Below are 21,540 nucleotides of genomic sequence, written 5' to 3' on the forward strand. Positions count from 1 at the left end.
TTTATCTGGTTACTTAGTTTGCAAAGACTCCCCTTCCCATCTACGGCTTGTCTTTGCGTTCTCTTAATCCTTGTTTATCTTTAATTATTTAACCTCCACATCTTCCTCCACCTCAAAGTACTACTGACCTACAGGTTTTTGGTATTAAAGAGGACGAACAAGTCGAATGCTCCATTCCTTTTCACCACTGACTGGCTTTGCAGTTGGGTGCGTTCGTAGATGGGATCAAGTCATCAAGCCCATCAGCGGCTCCATCTCAAACCTCATGTTCTTAACCGGGATCCTTGCTGCTATCAACTGAGAGTCAGCCTGCGGTCTGTCCGAGTTGGCCGGGTCTTGCTGAGCTGATTGGAGCTGCCGGCATTTTTGCTGACTGGAGTCATGCTATCTTTGCCAGTTTGCTGGAATAGACACAGACACTGATTGGGTCACGCTGAAGACATTCCTGTCTTGTGAAGCAAGTCTGTTTGTATTTTAGGTTTGCCAGGACTAATGAATTAAAACATTTGGACTCTCCACGACTTGCTGTTTATCAATGCCTCTGACAGGAGGAGGGTTTTCTTTTGCACTTGCTTTTTCTAGAAGCATGACAACATCCTGGCGGGTGGAGAGGCAAGGAAAGGAGAGAGGGGTTGTGGAGGGAAGCGGAACAGGGAGGCCCGTGGGACGCGGGGGTCTGGGGGAGAGCAGGTAGCAGGGAGCTGCCCTGACAGCTGTCATTGCTCCTCAGACTGTCACTGGCTGCTATGCGGCAGGTGCAGCCTGCTCTCCTCCTAGGTCTTCACTCCACAGAGGCAACGACTGGCCAAGGCAGTGGCTGGCCCTGGATTACACAAGTGCAGACACTCAACTAAGTGAGGTAAGGCGACAGGTGTGAAAACCGAACTAAACGCTCGGGGCACCAGCAACTTAACGGCAGCTCTGTTACAGCCGAGAGGAGGAATCAGTGGTCCATTTCCCCAGGCGGTGTGATGAAAAGGCAAGTTGGTTTAGGGGCTCTCCTGGCCGACACTGTGTGGAGCTCAAAATCCACCCCACTTGGCTGCTGTCATCCTTTCCGAGACAGATGTTCTCGGTGGTGCGGAGGGGAGGGGCTCTAATGAGCTGTGTTTATCAATTTCATTTCCCCGGGCTGGAAACCTTGAGGCAAATTTCCACCTCTTGCGCTTTACTTCTTGGTGCAGGAAAGCATTGGGAGATTAAGCCAAGAGAGGAGCGCTTTTCATCCTTAGATGTTAGGATAAAATGGGTTGGTGATGGGACAGTGCGTAACAATGAGAATTTTTCTCTTAGCTACAACTTTAAGGGTTTTTTAAAAAAATTGTTTGTTTTGTTAAATTTGAGACAGTCTGTTCTATTCCCTAGGAACAGGTGGCTAACAAGATGGTTGATTCTAAGCAGAGGAGACTACACAGAAATGTATGTCAGAGCTAAGATAAAACAAACCCTGAGTCAAGTAACAGCAATTTTATATTACCCTTTTCTTAAGTTGAATGTTTCATGTTATTACTTTTTTTCTAACTTAGAAGGACATGACTCGGAGTGCTTTATGGTTCATTGCTATTTGTGGTTTTAAATGAATGGGCCAAATATGATTCTAATTGGGTGAATAAACAGCTGCTGGGTTTTCTCCAAAGCTATACTAGGTGTTTAATATAAGCTTGTTCTCTTTCCATGTACCAATTGGATGATTCCATATGTATGTATGTCTAAATATACGTGTGTGTGTGTGTGTGTATGCATTCGAGTTTGCTCTATAAATAAGTGTAAAAACAAAATTCAGTGTTCTAGACACTATTTTTAGATACAAAGAAGTTATGGGAAAGAGTCGGAAACCTTGCTCTGAGAAAACGTCCTTCTAAACAGTTCCCAGAAACTTGCTGAGGATGCTTGAAGAGATGATTTATATTTTGCCATTTTTAGAGATGTTTTCCTAAAAATATCACTCAGAGCTTTTGGTTTACTGTCTACATGAGAGGGAAAGTAGAGAGTTTAGGGATGCATGATTAAAAATAGAAAAGTTGCACGTATGTATTTAAATAATGAAGATATCATGTATTTATAACAATATCTTTTCCTTAGTCCCATTGAACAAAAATTATCAAATATCTTGGTTAAAATGTATTTGGGCTAAATTCTATTATAACAAGGAAATATGCATGTATTTTTGCCCATCCCAACTCATCTGTAGGATGTTTTTCCATTCATTCGCTCTTAGTTTATTAATTATATGGTACAGATACATTAGAACGTCAATAGGATGTTTTTAAGTTCTGTCTTTTGCTTGTATCATACATTGTTAAGATGTACGACCTGATAAATGTTTGATAGATTTACAAGTAGTTAATTAGATATTTAATGCACATGATATTCGTAATATAACTGTGGGATATTTTACAATAGTCTTTGGTATTCTTGAAGTGGTCCCTGATACTCATTCTTTATCGCTTATTCTTTATCATTCAATAATTCAGATCAATAATTCAGGTCCAATTTTGGCTTTTGAGAGTGACAAGTTAACTTAATACGAAGCTGTCCGATGTCCCATTAGGACATCTTTATCTGCCTCAATTAAAAATAAAACACTATATAAGACCTTGAAGGGCCAGGGTTGGACCAGTCAGTGTGCAGGGATACTAAAAAAGGGAAGTGGGTGGAGATTTTGCTCCATCTTGTATATTTTATTTTGGATATATATTTCCAAAACAAGTTTTTTTTTATAAGCCAGAAAAAGAATTTTAAATGGGGCAGGTGAATACTTTCCATGTAGGGAAAGAAAGCTAGGAACTGGGAGTATCTTCAAAATAAGAAAGTAATGGTTACTAACTTTCCCTCCAATTTCCAAGATCCTCTGAGTATTTGAGGGATGACTTGGGTAAGTGACAGTGGCTCTCTCTTGTCCTTGCAGCTGGAAGACCCAGGGGAAGACCAAGGCTCAGGTGCCCACATGATCAGCACAGCCAGGGTACCTGCGGATAAGCCAGTACGCATTGCCTTCAGCCTTGATAATGCCTCAGGTACGCTCTGCACCCGGGGAGAGGGCCACCTCCCTGCCCATCACTGCTTTACCGTCATGTTTTCCTGCTCCACACAGGCTGTTTAAAAATGCATGCCTGGCATGACCTAATGATGGGGCGTGTGATTTTTCATCAAGCATTGCTGGAGGGTAGCTTCCAGAATTGCCTCTGGTGATGCTTCCCCCACCTCCCATCCTCTGGTTGTCTTAGCACATTTCTCCTTCCTTTTTACTTTCCCCATTTAACTTTCTTTTATTATAAAATTCCTGGAGCTGTAACAATTTCTAACGATTCCAATGTATGTCATCATTGAAACTGTGTGAGGAGACGTTTATTAAAGTGCTGGCAGTTGGTTAGGTGATGTAAAAATATCACTGTCCCGGTTCCAGCAGCATTTCCTGGAGCCTGAGTTCCAAATGCTGGTTTCTCACTGGTGCTCCCACACTTCCGGCTGCACAGTGTTCAGCCAGAGTGATGAACAGGACAGGTGAGGCAGACCCTCTTGAAATAGTAAGGTCTGAGGTGAGGCTGCCATACTTAGAGCCCTTTGTCATGACTCCCTTCAGTGACCTCTTAACACACATATTGAATTACACCACCTATGATGGGGACCTCAGGTGGTGTGAGGTCACAGACGTGAGGGAGGGAATGCTTGGGTCTCTTTCACTGGCATCAGCCTTGGCTCTCAGTCTGTCATCTGTTAAAATCCGTAATCACATGCTCAAACAACATTACCGTTTCAACCTTGCGTCTTTTGAGGGCTAATTCTGTGTGCCTATCTATCAATCAGTCAGTCATCTATTTTTCTTCCTACTCTGCCCATGTAGAGGTAATGTTTTAAGAAGTAATAATTGAAAAGAAGCAAGTTTATCCCTAAAATAATGCAAAGCAAGGATCTGGGCTCTGTGAAGATTGACATTACACAGCCAGTTCCGGCTTTACTCTACCAAGTGATTATGGTGGTGGCACATCTGTGCCCGTTTTCTTGGACTGTGTAGCCCCCAGTGGAGGAATGTTCTAGAGTAAGAAGAGGTGAAGCCTTGCCTTTTCATCATCTGTTCTTTCAACTCTTTTCCCATGGCCTGCTGTTATCCTGTATGTCCACTCAGGGGTTGCCTTGAAACACCATGGGGAAGGGAAATCCTCCCAAAAGGCAAACCAATCTATCCCAACAAAGAAATGACAACTAACATTAATTGCATTTCTCTTTTGTATTAGGCATTCATATGTATTATTTCAAATCTTTAATCATGCAATGTAGGGGCGCCTGGCTGGCTCAGTGGGTAGAGCATGCAACTCTCGATCTTGGGGTCATGAGTTGGAGTCCCACGTTGGGTGTAAAGATTACTTAAATAAGTAAGTAAATATTAAAAGAAACAACAAGGCAGTGCAGACATTGGTATTGCCAATATGAAGACACAGAGCTTGAGGTCCAGAGACTGCGCTGTTAGTAGGTAACAGAGTTATGATTTAAATGCAGGTTTCTAGACTGATGAATCTGAACTCTATTAATCTATATCACTATTCTAAAAAGAAAAAGGAAAGCCCCTCCCGCTCTTATGAATTTCATAAATGTAAGATTTTGAGGAATAGTTCACACTTGAATGGCTAGATTTCAAGACGGATACATGTAAGCCTCTAAATCTAAGGAGAAAGAAGTATAATTTACTACCTGTGATCATGTCCCACTTGAGCAGAACAAGTCTTGTTATGATCAGCAGTCTTACAATTTCAGTATATAAAGCTTATTTATTCCAAGCAATATTATTATAATTTTGGATGAGACAAATAAATGTACTGTTTCCTTTCTTTCTTCAATTAATTAATTAAGGTTGTATTTATTTTTGTGAGAGAGAGAGAAGGAGGAAACTTGCATGAGCAGGGGGGAGGGGCAGAAGGAGAAGCAGACTCCCCACTGACCAGGGAGCCCGATGCAGGATTCCATCCAAGGACCCTGGGATCATGACCTGAGCCAAAGACGCTTAACCATCTGAGCCACCCAGCAACCCTCCTCGTCTTTATTTTAACAGAATTTAATTTATATACAAAGAAGAGCCATGGAGAGGTGGATCTTGATCTTTGGACTGCATAAGTAGATTCTTCCTTGAAATACAAGATATGCAACTTGTCATCAATTTGCCACCATCCTTTGAATGATATCGGGCCCTGACTAGGAGCTCTTGTATGTTTTTTTAATCAGTCAATTTAGATTGATTCATTCTACTCTTTCAAATATCCCAAGAATGTCCACTTTTGAAATTCATGTTTTTTAATACGATGGCTTCAAAAAGGGGTTGTCATTTATTTCAAGTAATTCCTACTCTCTAGTTCCACAAAAAGATGCTTGGGAAGATTTATAAAGAAACTGCTAAAATTAAAAAAAATTTTTTCCTATGATCTATGTGTCCTCATAGCTCTACAAAGGCATCTAACTAGAGAATCCAAGGCAGGAGTGGGTTTCTGTGTTTCTCAACCTTTCTTAAAATAATGACCTGAGAGCACTCACCAAAAATACACTTTCCAAGGCCCTACTCCTGTGTATTCTGGGGCAGCAGGGACAGATGGAGGCCCCACAATCTGTATTTCTGCATGCATACGAAGTTGTGAGTGTGCAGAAAGATGCTTTGCAGATATTTGGAGACACTCCCTCTGAATTCTTGAGTAAGGAGCCTGTGGAGTGTCACACTGAGCAACACTTGCCATCACGCACACTGTGCATGCCTTTTGAATTCCAGTGCATTCTAGACCACACATTTAGGGGGAAAACAAAGGCAAACATCCTAGATTTCCATAGCAAACAGGGCAACTAAGATGGAATTTTGGGAAGTAATTCCATATTTATGGACTTATTGTTGAGAGGTAAGCAGAGTCCATGAGAAAAGAGACATCATTGCCTGTTATTAGGGTTTTTTTTTTTTTTTTTGCATATTTTTCTGAGATGATTTGGTGTAGAGGTCACGGACATAGGGCTTTAGAGTCCTCAAGACGTGGTTTCTAGACCCATCTTCATCACTATTTGTGTTATCTTGGGTAAGTCACTCAATTTTGCTAAACTTCAGTTTCCCACAAGATGTAAATAGTGATAATTCACACAGTGGTGGTAAGAGTTAAATAAGACTATACAGGTAAAGCATTTAGCATAGTGCTTGACACAAATTAAGGACTTGACTGGTCCTTGTACTTACGATAATTGATTCTGGCATATTAAGGAAAACATAAACATCTTAAGCAGTTTTATGTCCCACCTACATCTCCCACATCTACTTAATGTCAAGAGAGAGTTTACAGTATAACTGGCCTGAGATTATTTAGAGACTGGTTATGCAATTGACAGATTTTGGGTATCCCTGCCTCTCCTCTTACTAATTAGCTGAACTTAGTTTCTATGCTTTAGCACTCTACCAAAGGTGGGTGAGATGTGCAAACGTGAAGTATGGCACGATCCCTCCTATGGGTTTCATGAGAGAGTTGGGGAAAAATTCTGTGTCACCCAGAGCAGATGGGAACAGCTTCTTGGGAGATGGGATGATCAGCTTGCTCTTGAAGACGGGTTGGGTATTGAAAGGTAGTGTAACAAAGGTGTCATCTCTGGGTACCAGGCACAAAAATGGGGGCTATACAATTTTTAACAATTCTTCCTTTTCCTTCCAAACAGAAAGATTGAGCAAAACCTAAGAGGAAGAGCATGATATATTCATGAAATAGTAAAATTCTTGTCAACTGGAGCAGAGGTCTGAAGGGTGGAAGAGTGGCATATCATTTAATGAGCTCTGCTTTGGGCTCTACCTTGACTCTCTGTGTACATAGCAATGGACTAGCATTAACAATATAATCTTAAAAGTTTAACAACCGAGTTTGGATTTGATCACAATCAAGTGTCAAAAGTTCTTGAACAAGGGAGTGATAGGATGAAAATGGTAAATGTTCGATTGGTAGAATAGCCTGGAATGTGTAGAGATGAGAGAGTGGAAGAGGCTTTTTGTAACGGCACAGAGACAACATACTGAGTACCTGGATCAGACGACAGGATGGAAGGCCTGAATTCAGAGTACATTATGAAGGGAGGGTTGAAAGGACTCGGTGACAGACTGGCTCTGGATGGGGAATTGATCATGGTTTATTGATAGCAGAATGTGCCACAGGACTCCAAATAGACCGTGGACCTCCAGGGGCTTAAATACAGGAAGCAAGTTTTTAGGGGGGGGAGAGAAAGGCCTTTAAAAGACAATCACTTCTTCTAGACTATCATCAGAACCCTTGATTAAGTAACACTGAGCTAACCACAGTTCCTGGAGGCAGCAATGACTATTTTTAATAAACTAATGATGTGATGACCTTACTTCTAAACTGGGAATTCCAAAGAGTTAACTTTCTAAATTGGGACATTCGTGGAGTTAGTTTTCCCAATAGAAAATATGCAGAAGAGAAACATGAATCCCATCTCTTGGGTTATTAGAGAATCACTGGCTCTTCTCCAGTTGGAGAGAATTTAGAGTTGGACTGACATGAGGATTTCATGTTCATTACTTGAGAGTTTTCTTTATTTCAGTCAAGCTATAAAATCTGCCACACTCAAGTGTGAATTTAGACCTTGGCTTTGGGGTTCTTTTTGTTGTTGGTGTTGTTAAGTTTTTAGGTTTTTTTTTTTTTTTTTTTTAGAAGGAGACAAGGATGCTAGTAGTATCAGCCCAAGCTGGTAGCTTTCAAAATTTGTTTTTAAAAAATTCTTTCAAGCTATTGGAATTTTTCATATCTGGGCATGAGCTAATCATATGACATTTAGTTAAAAAAAATCCAAGACCTGTTCTGTCGATGTCACTTCCAAGTACTACTGTTCTCCTCACATACCAGGGTGTTTGTGTGGCAGTGGGAATCACAGGAAGCAGCTGAAATAGCGTTGAATCTAATATCCCTGGGCTTTGTGTGAGTGTCGAGTGTGCACGTGCGCAGACGGTTCTCAGCCAAATCATGACGCAGGTGAAGTGTCTCTTGTCATTGTTGCTTTCCTTCAACTTTTTCTACCTTTGGTACCTTTGGGTATTATTTCCCTCTCCCTCCTCAGGGCACTAATGTTCCTGTCTTCTCTTCACTCCATGCTCTGAATCCTTGTTCTCTGGAAAGATTCTGGAAAACCTCATCTACACTAAGCATTAAATGAATGTATATTGAGGTTTACTTTTAAAAAAAAAATCTCTCAGGCTGTTTTTTGTTTTTTGCTTTTGTTTTTGTTTTTTGCGTATCCACAGAGAAAATGGTAGGAAGTCAAGGGTTAAAGATTCCCCTGGAATTTTGCCAGCCAGTGAAGGGTGAGGATGGCCTTTGGGAGAATAGGGGTTTGGGGAGCCTTTTTGAGCTCTTTCAAGTCACCTTTCCTAACTCTGACCCTACCTCCAAAGCTGTCTCAGCATGCTGGGACAACAAGCGGTCAAAATCCCTCATAGGTCCAGTGGGAGTGTGGGGGAGGGGTCTCCTATATTTACATCTTTTACAAAGCATCGAGTTGAGAACCATAGTAGAAACGTAATCATCAAATACTATAAAATCAATAATACAATATCTGTAACCACTTTGAGTTTGTTATTCCGATATTAGATGAAGGTTCTTTGAGATACAGCTGGACTTACTTGTTGATATCTGTCGCTTAAGGCCACAGGGCTGGAAGGGAAGTGATTGTTTATGACTAAATGCTTTTACTTATCTCATCAGTTTAGACTGGCAACAACTCTGCAGGAAGATGTCATTATACCCATTTTATAGATGTGGACCACTGGCTATGGGAGGTTAAGGAACTTGCCTCAAATCAAGCAGTTAAGAAGTAGTAGGAAAGGATTCAAAGCTGGGCCCCTGGGGCTGTTTTTGCTTGATGACCCATTTGAAGGTAGGGGCCATGTAATGAGAGAGAGGCATGATTGTTTCTGACGGCAAAGAGCTTCCACAATCGTCATGGGAAATGGTGGAGATGGGTTAGTTCTGATATGTTTTTATAGAGCAGGAAAGAGGAAAAGTAGAAGTAAGTTTTATTTGGTGGTATGCTGAGAAGTAAATATACCTCCAACTGACTCTTTTTGGAGCAAATGTTTCTGGGCAAATATGTTATAAGCTAAATAAGTAAAAATATTCTTACAAAAGAATACATTGGTAAGATTTAGAAACTCATAGCTATAATAACAGTGGCTAGAGGAATGTTTCTGAGAAGCATAAAAACTGTCCTTAGGGGCGCCTGGGTGGCACAGTGGTTAAGCGTCTGCCTTCGGCTCAGGGCGTGATCCTGGCGTTGCGGGATCGAGCCCCACATCAGGCTCCTCCGCTATGAGCCTGCTTCGTCCTCTCCTACTCCCCCTGCTTGTGTTCCCTCTCTCGCTGGCTGTCTCTATCTGTGTTAAATAAATAAATAAAATCTTTAAAAACAAACAAACAAACAAACAAACAAAAAAAACTGTCCTTAAACTGAATCAGGTCTCTCTGTGTGGAGAAACGTCATTCAGTCTGTTTCATGTACGATCTTTTTTTTTTTTTTAAGATTTTATTTATTTATTTGTCATAGAGAGAGAGAGTACAAGCAGGGGCAGCAGCAGGCAGAGGGAGAAGCAGGCTCCCTGTTGGGCAAGGAGCCCGATGTGGGACTCGATCCCAGGATCCTGGGATCATGACCTGACCTGAAGGCAGACGCTTAACTGACTGAGCCGCCCAGGCGTCCCTCGATGTATGATCTTGTTTGTAGGTACTGGCTGAGGTGACATGATGACTACTATTAATTATAAAGAACTGGCAATCTGCGAGGTGTCATACGGAATCGCTGTCTGTATCCATATCCATGTCTGTACTTTTAATTTGATGGGCCCTGAAAATCCAATGTGTATTAAAGGTTCACATGTCCAGTGTTTAACAAGCAGGAAGCAAAGTTTCAAAAAGCTTTTGATGTGTCTCGAAATGCTGTGATGCTCTAACAAGAACCAAAGTATACAGATATTTTTAAAAAGGTTTTTCGATATATTTGTAATGTGAGTCGGGAGCCTTAGATCACTTATTTCTAAAAATAAAATATGAATCTTGATTTAGATTTAAAATGAAATACCCAAAGACCTTTCATGCATAAATTAAAAAAATTTTTTTGCAATATTTCATATAGAAAGTGTTTGCTTTGATAGGGAAGTAAAAGGGAAACCCTTCTTAAATTCAGATTTAAATGAAGAGAGAAAACCCAGGAGACCTGAGGTTGTGGCTGCACCAGGGAAATCTCTCATAACCGGCATGGGGAGACAAAGTAACCAGAAACAGTGATTCTCACCCTGCCTACTGTCTGTATTACTTAGATGAGGAATAATACCTCCAACCCCCACCATCGTACACATACTCTCATGTGCACACATCCTCACGCAAGTGCTTGCCCCCCATTACCCCTTCAGTTGGGTTTACGCTGAAAAGGAATGGAAAGTAAGCTCAGTTATATTAAGCATTTGTTATTATCCCTGATTATTTCCTGGGCACCAGGCTTTAGGCTGAATGAATTGACATATGCATTCCTTTACTAATAAGTTTTGAAACAGGAGAGGAGAAACCAAGTCTCAAAGAGATGATGTTGATCGTCCACATTAAAAAGTGGCTGACCTGAGCCCTATAGAATGTGGACTAACCCACCGTGTCTTGAGTGGTTAGGAGCTGCACAGTTTCAGGAACATTTTTGCATGAACCTTGGCACTGTAGCCATTGCCCAAACCCATCCACCTCCTGAGTGTCAGTCTGTTCCTGGTGCCCTGAACGATGGTCTCCAGGACACCAGTGGGCAGGACAGCTACATAATTTGTGGAGTCACAGTACAAAAACCCAGGGCTACTTGTCCAAGAATTTCAAGTACTCTCGCTGGAGCATTACACCAGGAGCAAGGCCCACCTGGGGGAAGGGCTCTGTGTGTCTGCGCAGACACATGCCCATGGGGCCAGCTCTGACAGCAGAAAATGCAGTCAGATGGAATGGATTCTGGGCAGGGCTGCCTGTTGAGTTTCTGGTTGGGGAGTGGGGTGGGGCTTGGGAATGTCTTCTGAGCATGGCTTATCTCTGTCATTATCTTTGTAGAAACCTAAACTCTTCCCACCAAGGATTTGCCCCCACGTATGCGCGGGTTGGATAGCCCAGTGGAAGGGGGAGATAACGGATCCCAAAGTCCAGTCAAGACGTTGACTAGAACAGTGGTTCTCAAATGGGCATGGCAGTGAGGTTTTCTTGGTGTGTGTTTGCTTTTGTTTCTAAAGCTAAATTTATCCATTATAATGGACAACTCTTCTATGATTATGTTTGTCTTAAGATTTGGGGGCTAAAATGTTCTGTCATAAAGAGATACTAACGATACATGGTAGTAGTTTTGAGTCATCTTCACTAGCTGAATAAAAAGTTGGACACACTAAAGCATGATTCCCAATGTTCTGAGGAATATTTCACTGACTCATGAAATACAAAAGTCAGGAAGCCCATGGACCAGAAAGTGAAGAAGGGCAGGGTACACCCCTGAGTCTTATGAGACGCCTTTCCTTTGTTGGGGCCCTTGTCCTTTGCTCTACAATGAGTCCTGGACCAGATGATGGCTCAGCCCCGTCCAGCTGCGACATTCTCTGAAAACTCTGACCACATAGCTCTCATTGCTAAATAACAGTGAAGTTTTGGATTACAGACTCGGTGGGTCCCACTTATCTGATTCATGGAGAAACACAGAGAAGACAACGTAAGGAAATCTGAAACAGAATAACCACAAAAGCAACTCAACAGCTGCTCCGTAGATGCTGAGACGAGCCCATCATGAAATGTACTATGGCATGTCATAATGGTCGGGATACCAATAAGAAAGTTCTATCTTAAGTACCATTGACTTAGTCACGTTGTTTGGCAAAACAGGCAGTGAACATCTGCTAATCAAAAAAAAAAAAAAAGCCCTTTAAATTCTTTTCTTTATATTTCATTCTTTAAAAATTCCTTAGCAAACATTTTGCTTGGTCCATTAAAGCCCACAGGGGCATTTTGAAAAATGAAGCCGATGAATTATTTTTTAACATATTAATATGTTAAAAAACACGATAAAGTGATTTGGCAATTTAGCAAGAGCCTGAGTCCCTGCCTCGCACATCATAGGCATTCAATGACTATTTGGCAAATAAATATATTTTAATAAAAATGTACTTGCATTCTGATTTTGTCATATTATAAGCATACCTACTAACTTCTCTCCTTTAAAAAAAAAGCCAAATTTCCCAGAAAGAGGGTCTCTTGCAAAGCTACTGTACAATCCACTTTGTGCTTCTGAATTGTCAAAACAAACCTAACGGCTCTCAGGAACTCTGATCCAATGTCACTGTCAAAATGTTTTACAACGATTTGGCCAAATGTTGGTGGAACAGCTGTGCTACTAGTCTGCCTGAATCATTTTCCTTCTTTCCTTTTGGCCCGATCCTGTGATTCATCATTCTGCTTTTAGAATACTTGCCTATTTTTAAAACCAGTCAAAGAAGGCAGCCACTGTTTAAAAGTAAACACACCGCACATCAACTCAGAGCAGATTTGTAAGCAGCTTTGCAAGCCCTGCAATTTCTGGCCGGCAGGGATGCCAGTGGAACCAGATGGCATCAGGCAGTGAAATGCAGGACTGGCTTTCAGACTCGGTAGTCTCCTTACATCTGTCTTTGGTTTTCTTATTTCCGCTGCCATTTCCCACTTGGATTAATCCAACACGAACCATTCTTTAACCAAAGTCTTGTCTTTCTTTTGGTTGTCATGACCACATCCGTTGCGTGTTTCTATGTCAGTGAGTTAGACTTTTTTTTTTTTAATTCAAGAAATCCAATACTAAACTTTGTCCTCAAAATTATCAGCATGCTTACCTATAAGGTTTGACGATAGATGATGATGTAGATTTCTATAACGTACTTCATTAATTCCGGGTCATACCAGTATTGGCTGTTTACTTTACTATAGTCAAGCAATTGAATAACTTGCTTCTTCTTTTTTATAATTAAGCAGGAAGGAGTGTGACTTCACAGGCAGCAAGGTGGCTTAAATCCCAGGAAGCCTCGAGCTCCCTTCCTGGCTGTCTTTGAGGATTCTGGAAGGCACTGTCTATTCTGGTACTTTACAGAAGTGGTTTCTCCTTCTAACAAGTGCCTGTTCGTCTATGACTATTAGGGTTGGGATGTCGAAGTATAATATGTTCCCATTTACCCGTGCCAAGTTGTTCTGGCCTTGAACTCAATGAACTGACATAATCATGATGTCTGGGTTATCGATAGTTTATTGAAGTAAATTGAAATGTGCCTTAGACCCACATCCATTTTACGAACTGTCGGTTTCATAATGAAGGCTACCTGTAAAGGGTCAGTAGCAACACGTGAATATTTCTGTCTTTTGTCCAGGTCTTTGCAGACGAAGGGGGACTTGGAAAGCCACAGTATCTGGCAGAAGTTGTCATTCTGGGTAGGAAGAGAGCAGCCAGAGGGCGATTAGATCTCCTTGTGTCCTCTTGATTCAGTCCTCCAGCCGACAGCAAGGGTCTCGGGAAGACTTCCCCATTTCTACTTGCTCTGTGAGGCTGGACAGTGTTGGTGAACCCGTGGGCATCCATCGTCTGGCATAGGCACCAGAAAAAGCGGATTCAAATTTGGTGATGCCTTATCATTGCCTTAAGCCACTTTTACACGGGCGTATTATTACATGACTCTTGACTAAAATACGCCAGAGGCTGCTAACTGCTGTGGCCCTTGAGGCGTTTGGCAGAGGCAAGTACTGTCCTGGGTTGAATTATCTTTCTGGTAATTGATCTTCGATGCCTTCAAAGAATTGTAATGCTTAGAAGCCAGCAGCCCCTTCGTGCTGCGTTTTATTCCGGGCTATGCTATCGGTGAGTAGGGCGAGGGCACTTGGTTCTGAGTTGGGTATGGCCCATAGCACGTGCTCTTGTTCAAACAGAACAGCACATTTTTATAAACAGGTTTGGTCATGATAGTGAGAACATAAAAGCCATGAACTTTCCCTTCTTTGTTACGATGTAGAACAGATTCAGTTTTTAAACGATTCTTTTATACTCTTCTGTCTTATTCTCATAGTCATCTGTCCCGGGGTAGGTGTTGTCCACATGGGAGGGATGGGAATGAATGGCCCGGCAGGGCCAGAGTCTGCCTGGGCACACCAGGCTTTGCTGACAAAGGGCTGTCCTCTAGCAGTGCGGCTGGGTCACAGTATGTTCTCGAAGACATTTGGGGGATCTGGATATTGTAGGCCAAACTCCTCTCAGGTTTCCTCGGATGCTTCTGAGAACATCTTTTGATCCAGCAACACCTGCCTATTGCCAGTCAGTTTGAGGCAGTTGAGGACAGAGTGGCCAGGGCTCTCTTTGCTCAGGCTCGCCCACGTCAAGGCAGTGCGCTGGGCCTCAGGTGGGGACTGCTGCCTGCCGTGCGGGGAAGGACCACTGTGACTGGGTTGCTGCCTGTTACCCGCGGGAACCCGGAACGAGGCTCTGGGTAACTGCCGGTGGTGGTGGTTTGTGGTAAGGACATCAAAGCTTGCCACGTTGAAGTCACTCAGAGGAGAACTTCTATTTTTCACTAACACATTCTCCTGTCCCATTGAGGTTGTTCTGCTCACCTCATTAGCGCTTTGTTAAAGCACTTTCCTGCATACCAGGAAATCTGGTTGTGGCTACCATCAGAATATGGAGGACAAGCAGTGCTTCTGAATTGTGGAGCTGCCAGACCGAACAGTTGAGGGTTCGGATATTTGTTTGCAAAATTTTGGCCAGGCCAGCTATGCTCTCCAGGCTTCTGGTTATACCAAAAATGAACAAGATTGCCTTCTGCATTCTTTGTGTCCTCACCTGTGGTGGGAACGAGCGATAAGAATACTTGAAACAGTATATATTGATGATTTAATCGTAGAAGTCCAAAGATGGTGGGAGCAGGACACCTCCCAAGAGAGAAAGAGCTCTATAATGAAGAATCCTTTTATTTTCATGTTCTAGATGAAACACCTCCTGAAGACGCCATTCCTCTGGTCTTTCCAGAATTAGACCAGCAGCTACAGGTAAGGATATATCCAGAGTCTTTCCTTTTTCCTCCTTAGTTTCATGAGATACAGTGAATGGACAAGTGGCCTCATTGAGAAAAGACTGACTTGGAGACAAAGCGGGGAATTTTCAAGTCATCAAGCCTTCCACTTCTAGAGCTCCAAAGTCATGCAACTCACATGTAACGTCCCTGTCTGGGTATCCGGCGACTGCACGAGAATATAAAAAATTTACAGCGTAAGCAACCTCCTCCTTTTAAGGACTTCTGGAGCCTGGGAACAGGGCTGGTCCCTGCCCTCCTTTGCAGGGAATGTCTCTGTGCCATTGCACTGGTGGCCCATTTCGAATTAGTGATTTAGTGATAAACCGTGCAGAGGTGACTTGTCATGGGCGGGGCTAGGGGTGGAGAGGAGGCTCCAGAATAATCTTCCTTTCTCTCCTCCACCCCCAACTCCTCCCCAGTCCTCTGACGACAACTTTCAATAGAATATAACGATTTTAACTTAAACGTTCCGATACTGTCTGGTTTGACCCATGAGAAAACTATTTCATGTGCAGAGCTTACGGATGATCTATCAAAGAGATCCCATTTTAGTACGCCAGAATCATTCTAAAGGAACTGACTTATGACATTTCAACTTTCTTTAGATGACATATGTTGATTCCAGGCAAAGATGGGTTTAGGAAGAGTTTCTGCCCAAAGACCTGGATACTAGCCATGGGTCAGATGTGCTCTTGAATACCTCACTTTGTAGTCACACTTAGACAAATCTAACAGGGGTCTTGAATCCTGCACGTGGACATTTACTTAGTCACTACTTTTTTTTTTTTCCTCTCTATGTTTTGATTTTGAAAAACTTTAGGTGGGGTCTATAACCTCTACGTCCTATTAGGTCTGATGTCCGCCATTGTCTTACACCCAGAAGCTTTTCCCATTGGCGGGTGTGACTGGTATCCTGAAGTCTTTCACATTTGGGACCCCTGGTCCTGAATAGCCCTCAACAGAGGTGGGAAGAACCAAGAATGAGCCCATGTGCAACCCAAGACAATGTCCTTTTTGGTTGGTTCCGGTTCTGATCTCAGTACCTGGCACAGCTGAGTTAAAAAAACCTGGAAGTAGCCAGGTCAGATCTGAAGAGCTGGTGTTCTAGTACTGGAGTGGTCTCTAAAAAAATTCAACCCAGTATGACTCAGGTGTGACTAGGTTTCTTGGAGGAGTCCTCCTTCTTACCTCTGCCACGGTCCTGGGTGCCGTCACAACCCTCCAACAGAGAGCCCCCTCAACAGACTGGTATCTCTTATGCAGAGATGCCTGAAGGGTGGGCAGCAGGTGGGAGGGTTATGCTGATCACCACAGATGTCAAAGGACAGCTCTGTTCTCCTCTAAAATTTCCTCTGCAGCTCTCAGCTATCTTATCTCCACCTTCTCTTGCCCCCCCCCCCCCCGCAGGGTCTCCAGCCCAGCTCCCCCAGTGCCCGATAACTAACATACCCTGAGTATTGCTTTCTGTCACCATGGGGAACGAGTCCGCTCTCCGTCTGCTTTCCCGCCTGGTGTGCTCCGTCACACACACAACTTTCCCGCTTCGATTCTGTCCTCACAGAAGGGAAGATGCACCGCTGCTGGTGGTATAATTGGGATTTTAGAGAAAAACTAGATTCTCTCCCCCGCCAGTCCCAGTTGTTTTTTTTCCTTTATTTTACTGTCACCTCAGAGTTGTTTTATTATCATGGGAGTTAGAGGAAAATAAGGAATATACATGTTTTGGAAATAAAACAGTAAAAACATATCTAGGTTCTGGTTCCTCTGTCAAATGATGGATGGTTAATTCTACTTTTTTGGTATTGGCAATTTTTTTTTTTTTTTTTTTTTGCCTTTGGGAACATTAATGGTCTTCCCTGATTCACGGATCTTTCTTTACAATTCTCCAGACAATTTTTCTATTAGAGCATCGCAAGATGCATTTGGATTTTATGGTTTTAATTCCATTTGACATATGTATTAGAAATTAGGTCTATTTAATTACTTGAATCCAATGAGACTATTTCATCTTCATTGATCCTTAGCGAGATAAGCCATTGAGAGGCTGCTTTCTGGCTCATGGGTTTTGAACCCCCCCATCCTCTACCCTTAAAATATGGTATCGCTTTACATCTTCATGAATGGAGGGAACATTCCCAGCTTCCCACCTTAAATCACTTAAGCGAGTGCCTGATTTTTGGGTGAAGGATATGATCAAGTTTGTTATAAACATTTACCAGTGGTCCATGTCCTAACCATTTGGTTAGGGTCGCCCCGTCTGGGGCTGCGGTCTGCTACCTTTATTCTGTCCTCCAGAGCATGAAGGGCTCAAAAACAATACGGTGAGAGGGGAAAGCTAACACAGAAAATGACATCTAAAAGTGGATTCTTCTTTCCATGTTTAGCGTAAGCGTATACATTTAAGCCATTCTGCAGCAGGAAGTCTCTGTATTGAAAGCAATGAAAATGCTTTATGTAGGAAAGGAGCAATCCATTCTGGGGAGCAGGCCATCTTCACAGTCAGTGTCATGTGCTTTCATCACATAGTAATGGCTCTTGGAATTTTACCGACCATCATAATCCTCTACGGAAGAATAAAAGTTAGGTTACAAAGGCACGCGAAGTGCCTTGTGGTTGTCACTATTTGCTCGAGGATAAACTGACTCTTGATTATCTCTACAGGAGCCTTAAAAACGTGCCAGATGAAAAACAAATGATGCCAGGTGATTATTGCCCGCCCTACTCTCTGCATAGCCTCAGATTTAAATCCCACCGTGTACACTGAGTATTGCTAGGCAAGTGACGCTTCCCTGCAAATAATCTCATTCGGGCCTCGCCATAACTGTGTAAGCTAACTACTACGTCTCCACTTCAGGGATGAGAAACCTGAGGTCAAATTGTGGTCCGAGTACATTTGCTGTTTCCGCCTCGATCTTGGACTCCACATCTCGGTCGCTATCTTTCCCTTACAGCTTTCGGGAAACCTAGGGACTGCTTAAATTACTTCCATAGGTAGAGGTTTTTTTTTTTTTTTTTTTTTTTTTTTTTTTTTTTTTTTTTAGTTTCTGGTTCGTGAGGTTGCCATCATGGGGCGATAGAACAGCCTTGTAAAACCGGTTCTGGCTTTCTGCTATCCATTACACATTCTTGTGCTGTTTATAAAATGCAGCTAGAAGTAGCTCTTCGGTGGATACTCTCTCACCAACTTGACCCCCTAGATTTTTCTGTTGCTTTGCCAAGAATGTGGACATGTTGCAGCATGTAATTCGTGGTGCTTCTATTTTCACAGAAGCTCAAAAAAGCCCTGTGCAAGAATAGCCGTGACAAACATTTCTCTTGATGTCTCTATTAATGCAAAAGGTTGGGCAAGAGACTTTGGGGTAAGGTAGGTGTTAAAAGGAGCATCTCTTTATAACATTCGTTTGTGGGCCATAGGCCTCAGCCCGGGGGCAATGGGTAGGTTAATTCTATTTTATGCAGATCCCTTTCCTGGAACTTGGTTTCTAAATTCTCTCTGCCTATTAGAGGCAGGAGTTGGGTAGAGCTGGTTTTGCAAACACACTCCAAAGAAGGGAGCTCAGTTCTATGTCCACTTCTAAGAATGACTGAAAAATCACTATTTTTCGTTAGGCTCAGTTTCCTTCTATTGGAAAAGGAGGTCATGCCCAACCTCCCTCTTTGTTCCAAAGAATGGTCTGAGTCGGCACCACGTTTGTCTTAAAATTTAACCATGTTGCTTTGTTTTGGAGATCTTCGTTTGACCTACAGATGCTCCAAAGCTAAGCTGTAATGTGGTTTTAATTGCATTGCAGTGAAGAATATGTTTTTATAATCAGGTAGAGAATATGGTAATAGTAAATTGTAACAAAGTTCCTAACAGGAATTACAATGACTGGAACATGGGCACTGGCATAAGATTGGCCTGAATTTGGATCTCAGCTCCATATCTACCAGTTTTGCGATTTGGGGCATATTGTTTACTTTCTCTAAACCTCACTTTTCTGAACTGCAAAGTGGAGACAACAGTATTGATCTCACATTGTTATTGTGGGAGTTAAATGTGATAATGAGTAGATCCAGCACAGTGCTTGGCAAAATAATTGCTCATTTAACGTTACTTTCCTTCTCTAGTGAAATAGTTTTTTGAATGAAGTATTTAAGAGCCAGTAATTTATCTTTGTATGTGTAAAATGACAAGAGAAGCATCTCTTTGGATATTTGAGTTAGGGATAGAGGTTCTGACCCTCTCTTCTTTTCATTAAGCTAAGGTACTTTGAAAACAATATGACTTTTTTTTTTTTTAAGCCAAATTGAGCAATAGCTTCAGTCCTTCCTAAAGTCCTCCCATCTAATCTGAGAAGACAGTGACAGGTGTCTCTGTGGTACACATTGAACTTGCCTTTTCTCAGACAGAGTCTAGTAAGTCCAGAAACTGATGTCACCTCCACAAATAAACAATTTCCTAGCTTCAGTTGTGTGCTGTAATATCTTGTTATCCGAGCAGTCTCTCCAGAAATTTCTTTCAGGTCTTACATCAGTGTATTGCTTGATGTCTTGGAAAGGAAAATGATAGAAAATGGGGAAGTCTTAGCATTCTGGGGTTCTGCTACACTGTCTTGAACATCCATCGGGAAATGTAATTAGGACATAATCCCATAGAAAACACTGAAAATGTCTGCATTTTCTCTCTCATACGTATGTTGAAAAGTATCTTATCATTTGTTGGCTGCTGTGACCACATGGGAAATATACACAGATACCTTGGAGCTTTACTACAGCGCCTTACCTTTTTTTTTTTTTTTTCGGTGGGGGGAACCCCAGTAGCCATCCAACAATTCTTAAAATATTTTCAAAAGTGTTTTAAACCTTAAGACAACAGAGCTTTCAAATATTGCAATTAGTCCTGATGATATTTTTTTTCTATTTAGTTTTAACAAATTGTGCCTGTTAATTTGGGGACATTAAAATAAAACATAAATTTAAACCAGATACCTCCATCCTCCCCCCCCATATAAAGATAACACCGAGATTCAAGGAATAAATAAAAAGTCCGCTCAGCAACTGTAGAATATTTAGCTTCCTAAATATAATCTTCTGTGTGGGAAGCTGGGAGAGGAAAATTAAATTCTTACATTTTTTGAAGTGGATGGGGCCAGTAGTATTTGAAGAAGCCAAGTAGAAAACGGAAGCACTTAAGTTGGCTTTGCCCCTTGCAGAGAGATGCTTGGCTGGGTCCTTTCCCACGGGGCGCTTTCCAGAGGACGGGAGTCCATTTCAGGAGGAGCTTGCTATAAACCCCGGGCAGAGAGCAGAGACTGGATGGTGTGGCTCAAGCCGGCATTCTTGGAACAGGAACCTGCGGTTTCTCTCTTACTTCATCTTGTTAAATCTGTCCTGATGATTGGGGTGGATACCAGGGGTAGTAGCGACTCGCTCACGCTGTGTGTAATTTAAAGCCCTTATAAGCTCCATCCGCAGGGAGCCGCGGGATGGGGCAGAGAGGGAGGAAAGGGGGTGAGGAGCAAGGGCCCCCTGCTGGGCTCTGACCTCATCCCAACCCCAATCTGGGTCTTGGAAAAATGTGTTTCAAAGTTGGCTTGAGTCGCTGTTAGCAGACTATCTTGACTAACCTTCTTAGAACTGGCTCTATTGTGAGTGGGCCAGATACCAAGGTGTTGAGTGAATTGGAAGGGTTGTTTCCGTGATCCCGCAGGACTCCTTTACCTTTTCACTTTCAAATCAAGCATCTTTGGATTCCTTGTCTTTGGAATGCAGTAGTTCATACTTTAGGCAAGAGTGTGGGAGAAATGCATCCAGAGTGTGGGAAGTCGTAGCGTAATTATGGAGAAAATAAGGAAAATTTTTTTCTCCTGATGTGGAAAGAAATTCAGTGTCAACATGAAGAGTCTATTTATCGCTCGCCTGTTCCCAGCACGGAACGATGACTACGAAAGCCCCTTGGACGAGAATAGTCAAAACAAAGCAATGAGAATTAAAGCAAAAATATTGTTAATTTTTTTTTAAAGATTTTATTTTTTTATTTGACAGGGAGAGAGACAGCCAGCGAGAGAGGGAACACAAGCAGGGGGAGTGGGAGAGGAAGAAGCAGGCTTCCAGCAGAGGAGCCTGATGTGGGGCTTGATCCCAGAACGCCGGGATCACGCCCTGAGCCGAAGGCAGACGCTTAACGACTGAGCCACCCAGGCGCCCCAAAATATTGTTAATTTTTATTCCAAGAAGCTGATAGATTTTTTTCATTTGGTTACCACAAGTATTGTTTTCTATTATTTTCTAGTTTTCAATGGGAACATGTGTTAAATGCTATTGTTAACCCATGCATGACTGATTAATTCATGAGTTTCAACATTTCAAACGTCACATGATATAAACCTATCGATAGCTCCATTTTTACACTGGAAACCTGATTATTGTGCCTGAATTTTGGGAATCCGTTTCCT

The 21,540-nt window shown here is 42.3% G+C and overlaps 1 protein-coding gene across 3 annotated transcripts in view; it reads left to right on the forward strand.

Moving 5' to 3' along the window:
* The first annotated feature begins 618 nt into the window (after positions 1–618).
* The window catches only part of MAP3K7CL (MAP3K7 C-terminal like), a 36,575-nt gene continuing 15,653 nt past the window's right edge, over positions 619–21,540 (forward strand). For 2 of the 3 annotated variants that reach the window (XM_026515580.4, XM_026515511.4), the window contains exons 1-4: positions 619–859; positions 1,366–1,419; positions 2,909–3,017; positions 15,016–15,077. In XM_026515580.4, coding sequence (XP_026371365.1) covers positions 1,384–1,419; positions 2,909–3,017; positions 15,016–15,077 — 207 coding nt within the window. In that variant the 5' untranslated portion in view covers positions 619–859; positions 1,366–1,383. Of the gene's footprint in view, positions 860–1,365; positions 1,420–2,908; positions 3,018–15,015; positions 15,078–17,763; positions 17,806–21,540 lie in introns of those variants that run through there. The other variant, XM_048215195.2, reaches the window with a different exon arrangement.

Source organism: Ursus arctos, unplaced genomic scaffold, assembly GCF_023065955.2.
Source record: "Ursus arctos isolate Adak ecotype North America unplaced genomic scaffold, UrsArc2.0 scaffold_4, whole genome shotgun sequence".
In the NCBI taxonomy this organism is placed as follows: Eukaryota; Metazoa; Chordata; class Mammalia; order Carnivora; family Ursidae; genus Ursus; species Ursus arctos.